Source organism: Hemitrygon akajei, chromosome 11, assembly GCF_048418815.1.
Source record: "Hemitrygon akajei chromosome 11, sHemAka1.3, whole genome shotgun sequence".
NCBI lineage: Eukaryota > Metazoa > Chordata > Chondrichthyes > Myliobatiformes > Dasyatidae > Hemitrygon > Hemitrygon akajei.
This window is the reverse complement of record NC_133134.1, coordinates 39,855,743-39,869,770: the sequence shown is the minus strand read 5'-3', so window position 1 is coordinate 39,869,770 and position 14,028 is coordinate 39,855,743. Positions and strand designations below refer to the sequence as shown.

Below are 14,028 nucleotides of genomic sequence, written 5' to 3'. Positions count from 1 at the left end.
CTTTTAACAATATTCATTTAACATGTTAGAATGTATCGGTGTAGTTGATTCATGTTGTTAAAATCAGTACATCCATCAAAATTCATTGCAACAGTACCAGAATATCCAATTATAAAAACAATGTAAATCAATCTCTTGGACTCTGAACCAAATGTCACTTGTGACATTTAAGAAAAACTTGGACAGGTATATGGATAAGAGGGGTTTGGAGGGATATGGCCCAGGTGCAGGTCAGTGGGACTAGGCAGAAAAATGGTTCGGCACAGCCAGGAAGGGCCAGAAGGCCTGTTTCTGTGCTGTAATATTCTATGGTTCTATATTTTAACAAGATCTTAATTACTTCTAAGCATGCATAAAGAAGGTGCAGCCTGGGTAAACTGAGCTAAGCCTGTGGCCACAATTCAAATAATTTGGCAGCAAAATACTTCCATAAAGCAGCAGATCAAGTAGTATTAAATAGCACGTGCTGAAGTACATTTTAAAAGTTGAAATGAATGTAAATGAGAAAAACATGAAATTTTTTTCCCCTTAATTTTTCTGTTGATTAACAATTTTAATTAGGTTGTAGAGTGTAATTTTATTTAGTATGATAACTGTTGCCCGATTTTTGAATATAAAGTCTGAACTAAAGTGAACCTTGTACAGTAATGTTGACTACATGTGGTGGAAAGACTTGAACTTTTAACTTTCTGGATTCCAAGTCAATAAAAGTAGAAGCTAGAATTTGGAAGAAGTTTGCATCAGCTGTTAAGCCAAAAGATACAGTTAAAGATGAAGTATGGCATATAAAATTAGCAATTAGCTTGGAATTTCATGTGGTATAGTTCCAAAATCCAGTTTTACTATCTTTGTTTTTTAGCCTACATACTTAGTAGTTGTATCTTCATAAAAGCTCAATTTTGCCAAATTCGCTTTCTTTTCATAAAACCATTATAACTCTACATAATCAAGTTATGATTTGCTTAAGTACTACAGTGACACTTTCTACATGTAGTGTTAGGCTAACTGGCAGTCCTGCACTTTACTTTCTGTACTTAAGTAGACATGGATATTTACTATCTTCCAGCCAGCCGAAGAAGTCTTGGAAATTCTCTACCAGTGAATCCACTATTTTTCTAACACATAGCTTTTCCAATATATACTCAGTGGCCACTTTATTAGTTACACCTCTGCACCTGCTTGTTAATGCAAATATCTAATCAGCTAATCATGTGGTGGCAATTCAATGCATAAAAGCATGCAGACATGGTCAAGAGGTTCAGTTGTTAAGACCAAACATCAGAATGAGGAAGAAATGTGATCTAAGTGACTGACAGTGGAATGACTGTTGGTGCCAGACAGAGTGATTTAAGTATTTCAGAAATTGCTGATTTCCTGTGATTTTCATGCACAACATTCTCTAGAATTTATAATGAATGGTGTGAAAACAAAAAAATATCTAGTGAGTGGCAGTTGGTGAAAATGCCTTGCAAAGGAGAGAGATCGGAGAAGGATGGCCAGACTGGTTCAAGTTGGCAGTAAGGTGACAGTACCTCATGTAACCACACTTTATAACAGTGGGTGCAAAAGAGCATCTCTGAGTGCACAACACGCCAAACCATGAAGTGAATGAGCTACAGCAGCAGAAGACCACACTGGGTTCAATTCCTGTGGCCACTTTATTAGATGCAGAAGATACCTTAATATGGTGGCCATTGAGTGTAATTTCTTGTGTCTCAGACTCTTAAGCAATCACGTTTGTTTTCACTATCTTCTTACATTTTACATGTGATTATTCTGATCAAGTCAAGTCAAGTCAACTTTTATTGTCATTTCAACCATAACTGCTGGTACAGTGCATAGTAAAAATGAGACAACGTTTTTCAGGACCATGGTGCAGGACACAGTACAAAAAACTAGACTGAACTACGTAATAAAAAAAAACAACAGAGAAAACTACACTAGACTACAGACCTACACTGGACTGCATAAAGTGCACAAAAACAGTGCAGGCAGTACAATAAATAATAAACAGGACAGTAGGGCAAGGTGTCAGTCCAGTCTTCGGGTATTGAGGAGTCTGATAGCTTGGGGGAAGAAACTGTTACATGTATTGGATCTAATCCATTTGGCAAATAATTTGGATTATTGCTGCCATCCTTGAACTCCACCCAAGCTACATGTTTAATCAAGGCCCTTTGAAAGAATACTTTCCTTGCTTAGTTAATCACAGAGGAATTGTTCTGGCCATGCAAGTATGGGTAGTACTGATCAAAGTTAATGGTGGTATTTAAAAGGAAGATGAGCTTTATTTCATAAATTGGGTATGAATCTGATATGTAGAAATAGTAATTAGGTATTAAAATAGGTAAAATAGGTATTAAAGTAATAGAATTGCCATTGAAATTAATCAGAAAAGCCAATCTAAAGACGTAAGTGCCCTTTTTCACTTAGTGTGCTGGTTGTTAATGAATATTAATCAAATGCATTTGTTTGTTCTGTAGGGAGTGGTTGTATTTGCTCTGTCATGAAATGTTGAATCCTTATTATGGGTTGTTTCAATATTCAACTGATAATATCTACACACTACAGATCAATCCAGATTCTGCTGTCAACCCTGTGAGTATTCAAAGTCATAGTGAGATCTGGAATAATCATAACTGAATAGGAATTTGTTTTGTCGCTGGTCCTATTATGAAAAAAATCATCTTTACACCAGTAGCTTCCTTCCCCTCCCCCTCCATCCCATAAGAGATTTTTGTACATATCAATATGCATTAAGAGTTTTTGCTACTTGAACTATGACCACCTTTCTTCATTGCAAAATTGAATTTGCATGTTAGAAGAGATAGACTAACAATGCCTATAGTAAGTTATTTTAACCATATTGGTTTCTGGACATAGATTTTTTAGTTCTAAAATACTTCCTGCAGGAATCATGCAAGTATTTTAACCACCACCCAATTAAGGATATTTAATATTTATCTTTAATTACAGTTGCTAAGCTTTTTAAGAGGTATATAATTCCAAGTAAAGAAATGCGTATCTTCTGCAGATATTGGCTTTCATTTCTTCACTTCCATAATATAATATCCTTGCTTGTTTGATATTTCATTAATTTATGTAATTGCTTTTACTTGCTGAGATGAAGGATCGGCTTCATGTTTCTAGCAGAGTATTCATAAAGTATTAATATTGTATAAATTTTACTTAATTTGACAATGAATTTGTATAGTTGGTTCAATTACTTCTTATTATTTGATTTTAGTGATTCAGTAAGTGCAATGTTCAAGCTTTCCAGTACAGCTGTCAGGTTTCCAAATCTGTAAACTTAATTTTTTATCTTTCTCTTTGGGATGAAGGCAAGTACATTTGTGACATACACATACATATTGCAGCATTGATTAAGCTAAACTGGAGAGAATCTTCTTCACCTGCTGTATCAAATGGGTTATAAACTAAATTACATAGTTCAATTGAGGTACACTACATATGATAATCAAAGCTTCTCCTTTTGCTATAGTTCAAGCTGAGTTTTGAACAAATTCATTTAGACATCTTTAACAATGAAAAAAACTTGCTGATGAAATGGATTCATGTTTCTCATCTAATACTGTCCATATTAATCGTTACTTTCTTATTCTGAGGCCTCTTTAAGAAAACATGTATTTTGTCACTGCTTATAGCTAGAAATGAAATCAATAAATTTATTTCATGTTGACTTACCATGTAAACTGGCCAGCTAAGAATGTTCATATTATCAAATAAAGCTTTATTATTGACCTGCAGTGGTACATCAATAGCTGATTAAATTTTGACTTATCAACAAACATTGATTTATGTTCCTACTGGTAGTAACGGTCTTTAGACTTGGTATTTTTTATTTAATATGATAACTTGCCCAATTTTTCAATATAAAGTCTGAACTGAAGTGAACCTTGTACTGTTATGTTGACTACATGTAGTGGAAAGACCTGAACTTTTAACTTTCTGGATTCCAAGTCAAAAGTAGAAGCTAGAATTTGGAAGAAGTTTGCATCAGCTGATAAGCCAGAAGATACAGTATAACTCATGATAGTGACTTTGAATAGTGAATGAAATTCTGGTATCTCAAATATAACTTCATTCACTATTCAAGGTCACAACCATGAGTAATACTGTCAAGTAAATGAAATGGTTCATTTCCATAATAATGAAAACCTTTTTACTTTACCACTACAAGACAAGATCCTACTTTGTGACGGTTGCAAAGTAAATATAGTTACACTATAAAGAATATTTTTTTATTTGGTTGTAGCAGATAAGCGTACTCCCTGCTTTTGATGTAATATTATTTTGTATTAATATTATATAATTTTGAGACAAAAAAATGTGCGTGATTTAGGGAAGATTGATTGTGCAATTGTTTCTGATGCTGTTTATCAGCCACAGGATGGCAGTATTACACTTTTTGCTGAAGCAAGTGACTGTTTCTTCTACAGGAGCACTTGTCCTACTTCCATTTTGTGGGTCGGATAATGGGACTGGCTGTATTTCATGGACACTACATTAATGGTGGTTTCACATTGCCATTCTACAAGCAGCTGTTAGGAAAGCCTATCCAGTTATCAGACTTGGAAACTGTGGACCCAGAATTGCACAAGAGCCTGGTTTGGATCCTGTGAGTTGAACTAATGGAATTACCTTACCATAGAATTAACCCTTGAATTTATCTGCTGGACTGATGTCATATACTAAAAGACTATACTATTGAAACCATAGCAATATTCATGGCTCTTGAAATACAGATGATGATTTAGATTACAGATTTTCAATATTTATTAAAGAAATATTGTATAAAGTTCTCTAATGATTTATATCCAATGTTAATTGTGTTGTTACAGAAGGTACATATATCAGTTATCTACAGTGTGCAGAATGACAACATTTGAACATCAAAAATAAATTGATGTATTGTTTTAAATATTTGTATAAAACTGCACATTGTATCTCAGATAATAAACAGAGCAATATCCAGTCAACTGATTTAATTACCTTTTTTTTCTGTAACAGTGAAAATGATATTACGCCTGTCCTTGATCATACATTTTGTGTTGAACATAACTGTTTTGGTCGGATTATTCAACAAGAGCTGAAACCAAATGGCAGAAATGTTCCCGTAACAGAAGAGAATAAGCGAGAATATGTGAGGTAAAAGATTTCATTTCATGATACTGCCTGAAGTTAAATGTTTTTCCACTCCTCTTTAATGCAAAGTATTTTGACATGCTCTTTGCTCATGTCTGTGCATTCTGACCTTTTAATCACTTATTAAAATAATATATTTTGTAATATTTTTTTCTGGAACACTATTTTCCTTTATCAAACAATAGTAGTAATTATTGTTTGCACATTAGCTTTCTTGGCTACCAGTTCTAGACTACATTATCAAGGAATATTTGCAGCTCAAACAATTTTCCTCTGATCAAACAATAATTTTTGTCTTAGATGCAACTGGACTAACACAGGTCAACATTTACATATATAGTTTTACTAGTTCAATAATTGTAAAACTTTATTGTAATAAGTAACAAAATATGTTCATGGAAAGCTGACATTTAAAGTAATTGTACAAGTTGTATTAAGTGTTATAGAACATCTTGCATATCATAGAACATAGCACAGTTATGCGTCCTTCATCCCATGATACGTTGCTGATCTATATAAAACTACTCCACAGTTGGTCTTTTTCTCCTATGCAGCCCAAATTTCTCCATTTTTCTTACAACCATGTGCCTATCTAAGAATCTTTTAAATATCTCTTTTATATAAGCCTCTACCACCACCCTGGGCAGTGCATTCCAGGCACCCACGATTTTGTGTAAAAAAAATCTACCTCTGACATCTCCCTTAAACTTCCCTCCACTCACCTTAAAGGGATATTCTCAGTATTGGCCATCACTGCCCTGGTTAAAAGGTGCTGGCTGTCTATGGGACAATCTTTCCTCATTAAGCATGTTCTCCAATTCAAGTAGTATCTTGGTAAATATCTGCAACTTCTCTAAAGCTTCCACATCTTTCATGTAATGTGACCAGAACTGAACACAAAACTGCAAGTATGGCATAGCCAGAGTTTTACAGAGCTGCAATATTGCCTTGGTGCTCTTGAACTCAGTCCCACTAGCAATGAAAGTTAGCACAGCATACACCTTCTTAACCACCCAATCAACTTGTACAGCAACTTTGAAACAACTGTGGATCTCGACCCCAAGATTCCTCTGTTCCATCCACTACACTGCTAAGAATCATGCCTTTGACCTTGTACTCTGCTGTCAAGTTCAATCAATCTTTCAAAGTCTGTCACTTCACACTTCTCTGGATTGAACTCCATCTGTCACTTCTCTGCCAAACTCTGTCTATTATCTGTTGTGACCTACAACAACTTTTTACATATCCATGACACCTCCATCCTTCCTATCATCTGCAGGCTTAATAACCAACCCTGCCACTTTCTGATCCCTATCATTTATAAAGAATTACAAAGAGCAGGGGTCCCAGACAGATCCCTGGGGAACATTAATAGTCACCAAACTCCAGGCAGAATGCACTCCATTTAGTACCACCCTTTGCCTTCTCTGGGCAAATTTCTATGGATCCCATGCCTCATGACTTTCTGGATGAGCCTACCATGGGGAACCTTGTCAAATGTCTTACTAAAATCCCTCTACACCATATCTGCTGTTTTGCCTTCTATCACTTTATTTTGTCATCTCCTTGAAAGCTAAATTAGGCTCATGTGACATGACTTGCCCCTCACAAAACCATGTTGACTATCCCTAACAATAATTTTCCATATGGTCATAAATTTTGTCCCTAAGCATCCCTCTCCAATAGTTTGCCCACCACAGATGTAAGACTCACTGGTCTATAATTCTGAGGATTATTCCTGTTGCCTTTCTTGAACAAGGGAGCAACATTTGCTATCCTCCAATTCTCCGGTACCTATCCTCTGGCCAGGGAGGATGCAAACATTATTGCCAGTACCCCAGTATTCCCAAACCTCCTGTGCCTCCAGGCATATTTCCCCCTTTATCCCTGAGTGGTCCTACTGTCATATTAGTCATCCTTCACAGTATTTTTTTCTAATTAGTGCATAAGAGCTCATAGCATTAAAATTTGCTGTATATTTTTATATTTTATAATTTCAGAGAGGAATGTTTCAATTGATCTGGAATTTTTACAAGTTTAAATTTTGAATGTTATTTTTGAAATTGTTATATCCATCTATATCCCATTAGTCCATCATACTTTGTGTTTTAGGCTTTATGTGAACTGGAGATTTATGAGAGGAATTGAGGCGCAGTTTCTGGCTCTACAGAAGGGATTTAATGAGCTTATTCCACAACATCTTCTTAAACCTTTTGATCAAAAAGAAATTGAGGTAACAAGCTTTTCACATTTAGTTAAAATGTAACTTAGTTTACTCAATATTTAAACTGATTGTTTCCAGCTCACTTCCCAATTCCCTTCTCAATCAGCCTGCTACCTGAAATGTGCAAGATTTTCTATTCGTGGTTAAGACTGTAGAGATCAAGAAATCTCCATTTCCTTTGTAAAATCTGCATGCTTTTTCTGCCAGAAAACAGTGAATTTGTGTGAGGTTGGAATATTCTGGTACAGTTTGGAAGATACAAGCCCAGAAACCATTGAAGTACAGATACAATGAATACAGCTGGCAAAATCTCTGGACATCAGGAGGGTTCTGATTTCTAAACAAACACAAACTGCTGGAAGAAATCAGCAGGTCAAGCATCTACAGAAAAGAATAAACAGTAAACGTTTCAAGCCGAGACCCTTCTTCAGGACGGAGAAGGAAGGGGGAAGATGCTAGGTGGGGAGAAGGAAAGGAGGTTAGCTGGAAGGTGATAGTTGAAGCCAGGTAGCTGGGAAATGTCAAAGGCTGGAGGAAAAAGAACCTGATAGGGGAGGGGATTGGACCATAGGAGAAAAGGAAGGAGGAGGGGACCCAGGGACGTAATAGGCGGGTGAGAAGAGGTAAAAGGTTAGAGTGGGGAACAGAGGAAAGGGGGAGAGGAACTTTGTATACCAGAAGGAGAAATCAATATTCATGCCATCAGGTTGGAAGGTACCCAGACGGAATATAAGTTGTCGCCTCTCCATCCTGAGGGTGACCTCATCTTTTGGCACAAGAGGAGGCTATGAACCGACATATCAGAACAGGAATGGGAATCAGATTTGAAATGTTAGGCCACTGGGAAATCCCACTTGTGGCAGATGGAGTGGAGGTGCTTCCCAATTTATGATGTGTCTCAACAATGTAGAAGAGGCTGCATCAGGAGCACGGGACACAATAAATGATCCCAGTAGATTCGCAGGTGAAGTGCTGCCTCACCTGGAAGGATTGTTTGAGGCTGTGAATGGAGGTGCTTGAAGAGGTGTGTGGGCAGGTGTAGCATTTAGGCTGCTTGCAGGGATAAGTGCCGGGTGGGAGATTAATATGCAGGGACAAATGGACGAGGGAATTGCAGAGGGAGCAATCCGTGTGGAAAGTGGAGGAGGCAGGAAGGTAAAGATATGTTTAGTGGTAGGATCCCTTTGAAGATGGCAGATGTTGCAGAGGATAATGTGTTTGATGTGGAGGCTGATTGGGTGTTAGCTTAGGTCAAAAGGAACTCTATCACTGTTCGGTGGCAGGAAGGTGGGGTGAGCATGGATGTTTGGGAAATGGAGGAGATGCGGGTGAAGACAATATCAATAGTGGAGGGAAGGAAATTCCATTCTTTAAGGATGGAGGATATCTCTGATGTCCTGGAACAGAAAGCTGCATCCTGGGAACAGATGCGGTGGAGGTGTAGTAACTAAGAAAACTAATCTGTTTAACTAATTATTTGCACAGCTGAATATTGTGGACCTGCCTTACATAAGTTTAAAGTTCAAGTTGTTCACTTCTTTCTGCTTGACAGTTTCTTGGCAATCCTTTAAAATGTTAATTTCAGCTATATGTAGAGTATAATCCCTAACATCACACACTTCAAATTTGTTTAAATTCACCCATGAAAGAGACGTACAAGGCACTGACAATTTTAAGTTCTGTTACTGGTTAACGTAATTTGAAGCTGGATCGCTGAAAACACTCAGTAGGTCAAGCAACATCTGTGAAAAGAAAAGCAATTAATGTTTTGAGTCCTGGACTCTTTGCCAGAACTGGGGAACAAATTTGTTTTCAATAGGTGAGAAGGTTTTTTTTCTTTCTGTTACTGAAAACTAACTTGTATTTCTTCCTTTTGCAGTTGTAACAAAGGATCCTGAACCTGAATCATTAACTTTCTCCTGCCACAGATGTTGCTTGACCTGCTGTTCTATAAAATGCCAAAAAGGCTTTAAAGGGTAGATGTTGGGATGTTTTCACTAGTGAGAGAATCTTGTCGAAATAGACATAACTACAAGATTAGGAGCCAGTCATCTGGAAGTGAGATATATAGAATTTTCTTCTTGCAGAGCATGGTGAACTTCTGGCATTCTCTGCCTTGGTGGAAGCCGAATCATTAGATGTGTTTAACATGGAAGTGGGTAGATTGAGGAACAGAGTAGGTTGGAGCAATAGCACAGAAGAGCCAGCATAGACCAGCCATGATCATATGACAGGCTTGTTGGTGTACTGCAGCCCTATTGTCCTATGTTCTGAGTATTTCTTACATATTCTTCTTTTGTTTCAGATTTATAGCATTTGCTTTTTAATTTTATTTACATAATTAGAAATAGGTATGTAAAACACAGCTGATATATTTTTATTAGCTTTGATTTGTTAACAATTTTGCATATACCTTTATATAAAATCAAAGTCAAGTTTATTGTTATATTCAAGTACAGTACATGTATGCACTAGTACAATGTAGAGGATGTTCATAGATTCTTTGCGTCTGATTTTTTTTTATTCCTGCAGCTTATTATTGGTGGGTTGGGGAAGATTGACATAAAGGACTGGAAAGCTAACACACGTCTAAAGCATTGTACATCTGACAGCAACATTGTGAAATGGTTCTGGCAAACAGTGGAGATGTTTGATGAGGAAAGAAGAGCTCGACTACTTCAGTTTGTAACCGGTTCTTCCAGGGTACCTCTGCAGGGATTCAAGGCATTACAAGGTGGCTGTCAGATGAATCATACTTTACTAAATTTTGTTGATTTTATATTGCTATGTAGATATAATACATCTCCACTGTAATCTCTGCTATAAGAATGGCATTTTGAGGAATTCACGTGCAGTACATCTACACACAAAGTTACTAATCAGATAAAGCCAGGAAAACGAAAATAAATTACTGTAGATCAAATGAAAACTGATTTGCTTTAGCAATCAGCAGCAGATTAACAGCTCACCACTGATCTAGATTGTTAGAATATTTTCCCACACTTCCTTAGAATTTGTTTCATTCAGCAGTAAAAATAGCAACACATCATGACCCATAAAATCATGAAAAGAAATGGCTGACCAGTATACTCTGAAGGACTTGCAAGCTGAATATGGCACAATGATACTACAGGCTATTGAAGATGAAGAAGTGAAAAGAATGTGGTGGTAATAGGGAACCATATAACTAGGGGGTAGATTATGTCTTGGTAGCCACAATCTCTGCTGCCTCCCTTGTTCTAGGGTGAAGGATGTTTTTACTAACTGAAGAACTTGGAGTGACAGAGAAAAGTCCAACCACAGTAGTCCATGTGGAAACCGTTTATGTAGAAAGGACAGAGGAAGTCTGCTGAAGGAATGTGAGCAGTGAGGTCCAAGGGTCCAAGTTATACTGCAAACCTACAAAGGTGATTAGTGTCTGAATTGTGTGCAGATTGACATGGATTCAAAGGAAGATAATTAAATGTGTTGTTCAAAGATAGAGGTGAAAGAAATGTGTTCCAATTTATGCAACACCAGCCTCAGTACTGGAGAAAGAAAGGAAATTCTTTGCTACAAGCCTATCTTCAATTGGGCTAGCAAATTGAATAACTAAGGCTAAAGGTAAGGCTAAATCAGGGATAGCAGATTATGATGAATAGAGATTTGAAAGCTATTAGGAAAGAACAAGTCATAATTCAAGATAACACACAGGACAATGATATCCAGAAGCTCTCAGGGTAAAGATGGCACATATAAATATAGGTATAAACCAATTTGAATCAACAAGGGTAAAGGTGCAAAAGCTAAAATGAAGGCTCTTTATCTGAAGGCATGTTTGCGCTTGTAAGATGAATGAATTACAGAGATATGTTTGCAAGGTAACCAAGTCTAGGAATAAAATATTCCAGGATATTGCATATTACAGATAATAGAAAACAAGGCAGGGTAGTCTTGACATTAAAGAATTATTAAAAATAGTAGAGAGGAAAGATATTAGATCAGAAAATTTAAATCAGTTTGCTTGAAAGTAAGAAATGACAAAGGATGTAAAAAATTGTGAGATTTATTTTCATGCCCCTCTTAATCACAGAAATGTGATATAAGATTTTATCTACAGTACATTCAGATACCACTTATCCAATAACAGTAATCAGTTCATTAATCTGTAGTGTGGCAGCCTATGGGATTACTTGGTACCAAATTTGAAGAAAAGATTTGAATTACAAAGATGTGAGCATTTGATATTACTATCAAGTTAATGAGGCCTGCTAAAATTGAAGTCAGTGTGAATCAAGGAAAAAGTTCTCCAGTGGTGGCCACTGTATCTTACACAAAGATGGGCTTAGTTGTTGGAAGGCAACAGGATTTCACTGTAGGAGCTCAGAATTCAAGACCCAACTAGCTTTGTAAAATTAGAATGTGTTCTCTCATAATAATGTAATTTGTGCCCAGGTGTAGCAAACATTGGAAAATACTCAGGCTTAGCCTGACTTGGTTACAAATATCAAGTGGCTAGAAGCTCAGGTCACAGTTGTAGACTCTTAATTTCTCCACTCTTCTCCCACTCTAACCTATCTTTGTTTGCCCCTGTGCCAACAAAGTCTAACGTAAGCTGGAGAAATAACATCTGACCTTCCATGCATACTGCATCTCTTAGAACTCTGTGTTATAGAACACAGAACAGTACAGTGCAGGAACAAAGTTCTTCAACCTACCATATCTGCACTGACCATGAACTCGTTCCATACTCATATGACTTCTCGACTTTTATACTTAGTGTCCCAGTCTGTGAAGGCAAGTTTGCCATATGCTTTTTTTACCACCCTAACCACTTACTACTTCCAAGGAGTTCTGAGCTTGCACCCCAGTATCCCTCTGTTTATCAATTCTCCTAGGAGTGCTTTTACATTTGACTTTCCAAAATGCACATCTCACCTTGCCTGAAATTAACTCCATCGATTATTTCTGTTCCCAAATTTCCAACGAATCAATATCCTTCTATACCTTGCTCACTATCGACAATGATCATGTCATTTGCAAACTTACTAATCGGACCACCTTTATTTTCACCCAGAACATTTATATGGCAAAAACAGATGTCCCACTGCTGTTCTCTGTGAAATATGGCTGGTCACAGACCTCCAGAAACACCCCTCTGTGTTCTAGGACAAAGCCAACTTTGTATACAATTCACCAGCTCACTACGTATCCCATATAACTTAGTCTTCTGGACCAGCCTATCATGAGGGATTGGATCTTGTCAAGTGCTTCACTGAAGTTCTTCTGGACACTACCCACTACCCTCATCATCTTCATTACTTCCTCCAAAAAACATGTTCAGATCAAATTTGTAAAACAGAACTTCACTATACAAAGACATATTGACTTTTTCCTAATAATTCTATGCTTTTCTAAATGCAAGTAAATCCTGTCCCTTAGAATCGTACCCAATAATTTCCCTGCCGTTGATGGAAAACTCTCTGGCCTATAATTTCTTGATTTTATTCCTGTTGCTCTTCTTAAATGAAAAAAATGGCAATTTTACAGTCCTTTGGGACTTTGCCTGTGGCTAAGTAGGATGCTACACTCTTTCTCAAAGCTCCTTTGCTTCCATCAGTATCCCTCTAATTTGTAATGACCAGTGTGTGCAAAAAAAACTTGTGCTATGCAATTTTTTGTCCAGTGATAACAGCATGTGCACACGGAATTTCATTAATATCGACATGTCCTAGAATACCAACACACTCTCCCTAATCTTATATCCATGTACTTCTCCTTGGTGAATACTGATGTAATGTACTCAAATGCCTCGTGTTCTTTCTCTGGCGGTACACATAATTCCCCTGCATTGTCCTTTAGTAGACCTACCTTTCCTGGCTACCACCTTGCTCCTAATATACATATAAAATGATTTAAAATTTTCTTTAGTCCTACTTGTCACATACATTTCATGTGCCCTTTTAGCCTTCTAAATTCCTTTTTAAGGACTTTACTGCTTCCTCTATATTCCTCAAAGGCATTGCCTGTTTTCAGCCTCCAAAATCTTACAAATGTTTCTTTTTTCATTTTTATCAAACTTACAATATCTCTTGTCATCCAGGATTTACAAATCTTAGCATCCTTATATTTCATTCTCAACAGAATTTGTTGGTCCTGAACTCTAAGCAGCTGGCCTCTAGAAAGAGTCTCATACGTCAGATGTGGATTTACCCTGAAAATGCACCTCTCAATCTACTTCTACCCAGTTCCTGACTAGTTCTGTTGCGATTAGTGTTCACCAGATTTAGTACTTCCACCGAAGGACCAGCCTTATCCTTATCCATAACTAACTTCTACATACAAAATTATGATCACTGTTCCCAAGATTTTCCCCCACAGAAACTTTGTTCACTTTGGCTCACTTCCCAATACAGGGTCTAGTATGGCTCCATCCCTAATTGGACTATGTACATGTTGTTTCAAGAAAAATATAATGAAAGATAATTAACTCAATTTTCCTTTCTTCACATTTGCTACCTGGCTTGTTCAATATTTCTGTTATTCCCTCTTAGTTTCCAGCAACAATAATGTTCTGTATTCACATTTCCAGTATTGTTTTTTCTCTTGCCTGCCCTCATTCATTTCCTTCTATTCCCATCTCCTCCAACACGAGTTAT

The 14,028-nt window shown here is 37.0% G+C and overlaps 1 protein-coding gene across 4 annotated transcripts in view; it reads left to right on the top strand.

Annotated features, from left to right (window-relative positions):
• Positions 1-14,028, top strand: part of smurf1 (SMAD specific E3 ubiquitin protein ligase 1) — a 126,305-nt gene that overhangs the window by 100,873 nt on the left and 11,404 nt on the right. For all 4 annotated transcript variants that reach the window (XM_073060671.1, XM_073060670.1, XM_073060668.1 and 1 more), the window contains 5 exons: positions 2,484-2,598; positions 4,461-4,639; positions 5,032-5,169; positions 7,279-7,399; positions 9,923-10,124. In XM_073060671.1, coding sequence (XP_072916772.1) covers positions 2,484-2,598; positions 4,461-4,639; positions 5,032-5,169; positions 7,279-7,399; positions 9,923-10,124 — 755 coding nt within the window. The remainder of the gene's footprint in view (positions 1-2,483; positions 2,599-4,460; positions 4,640-5,031; positions 5,170-7,278; positions 7,400-9,922; positions 10,125-14,028) is intronic.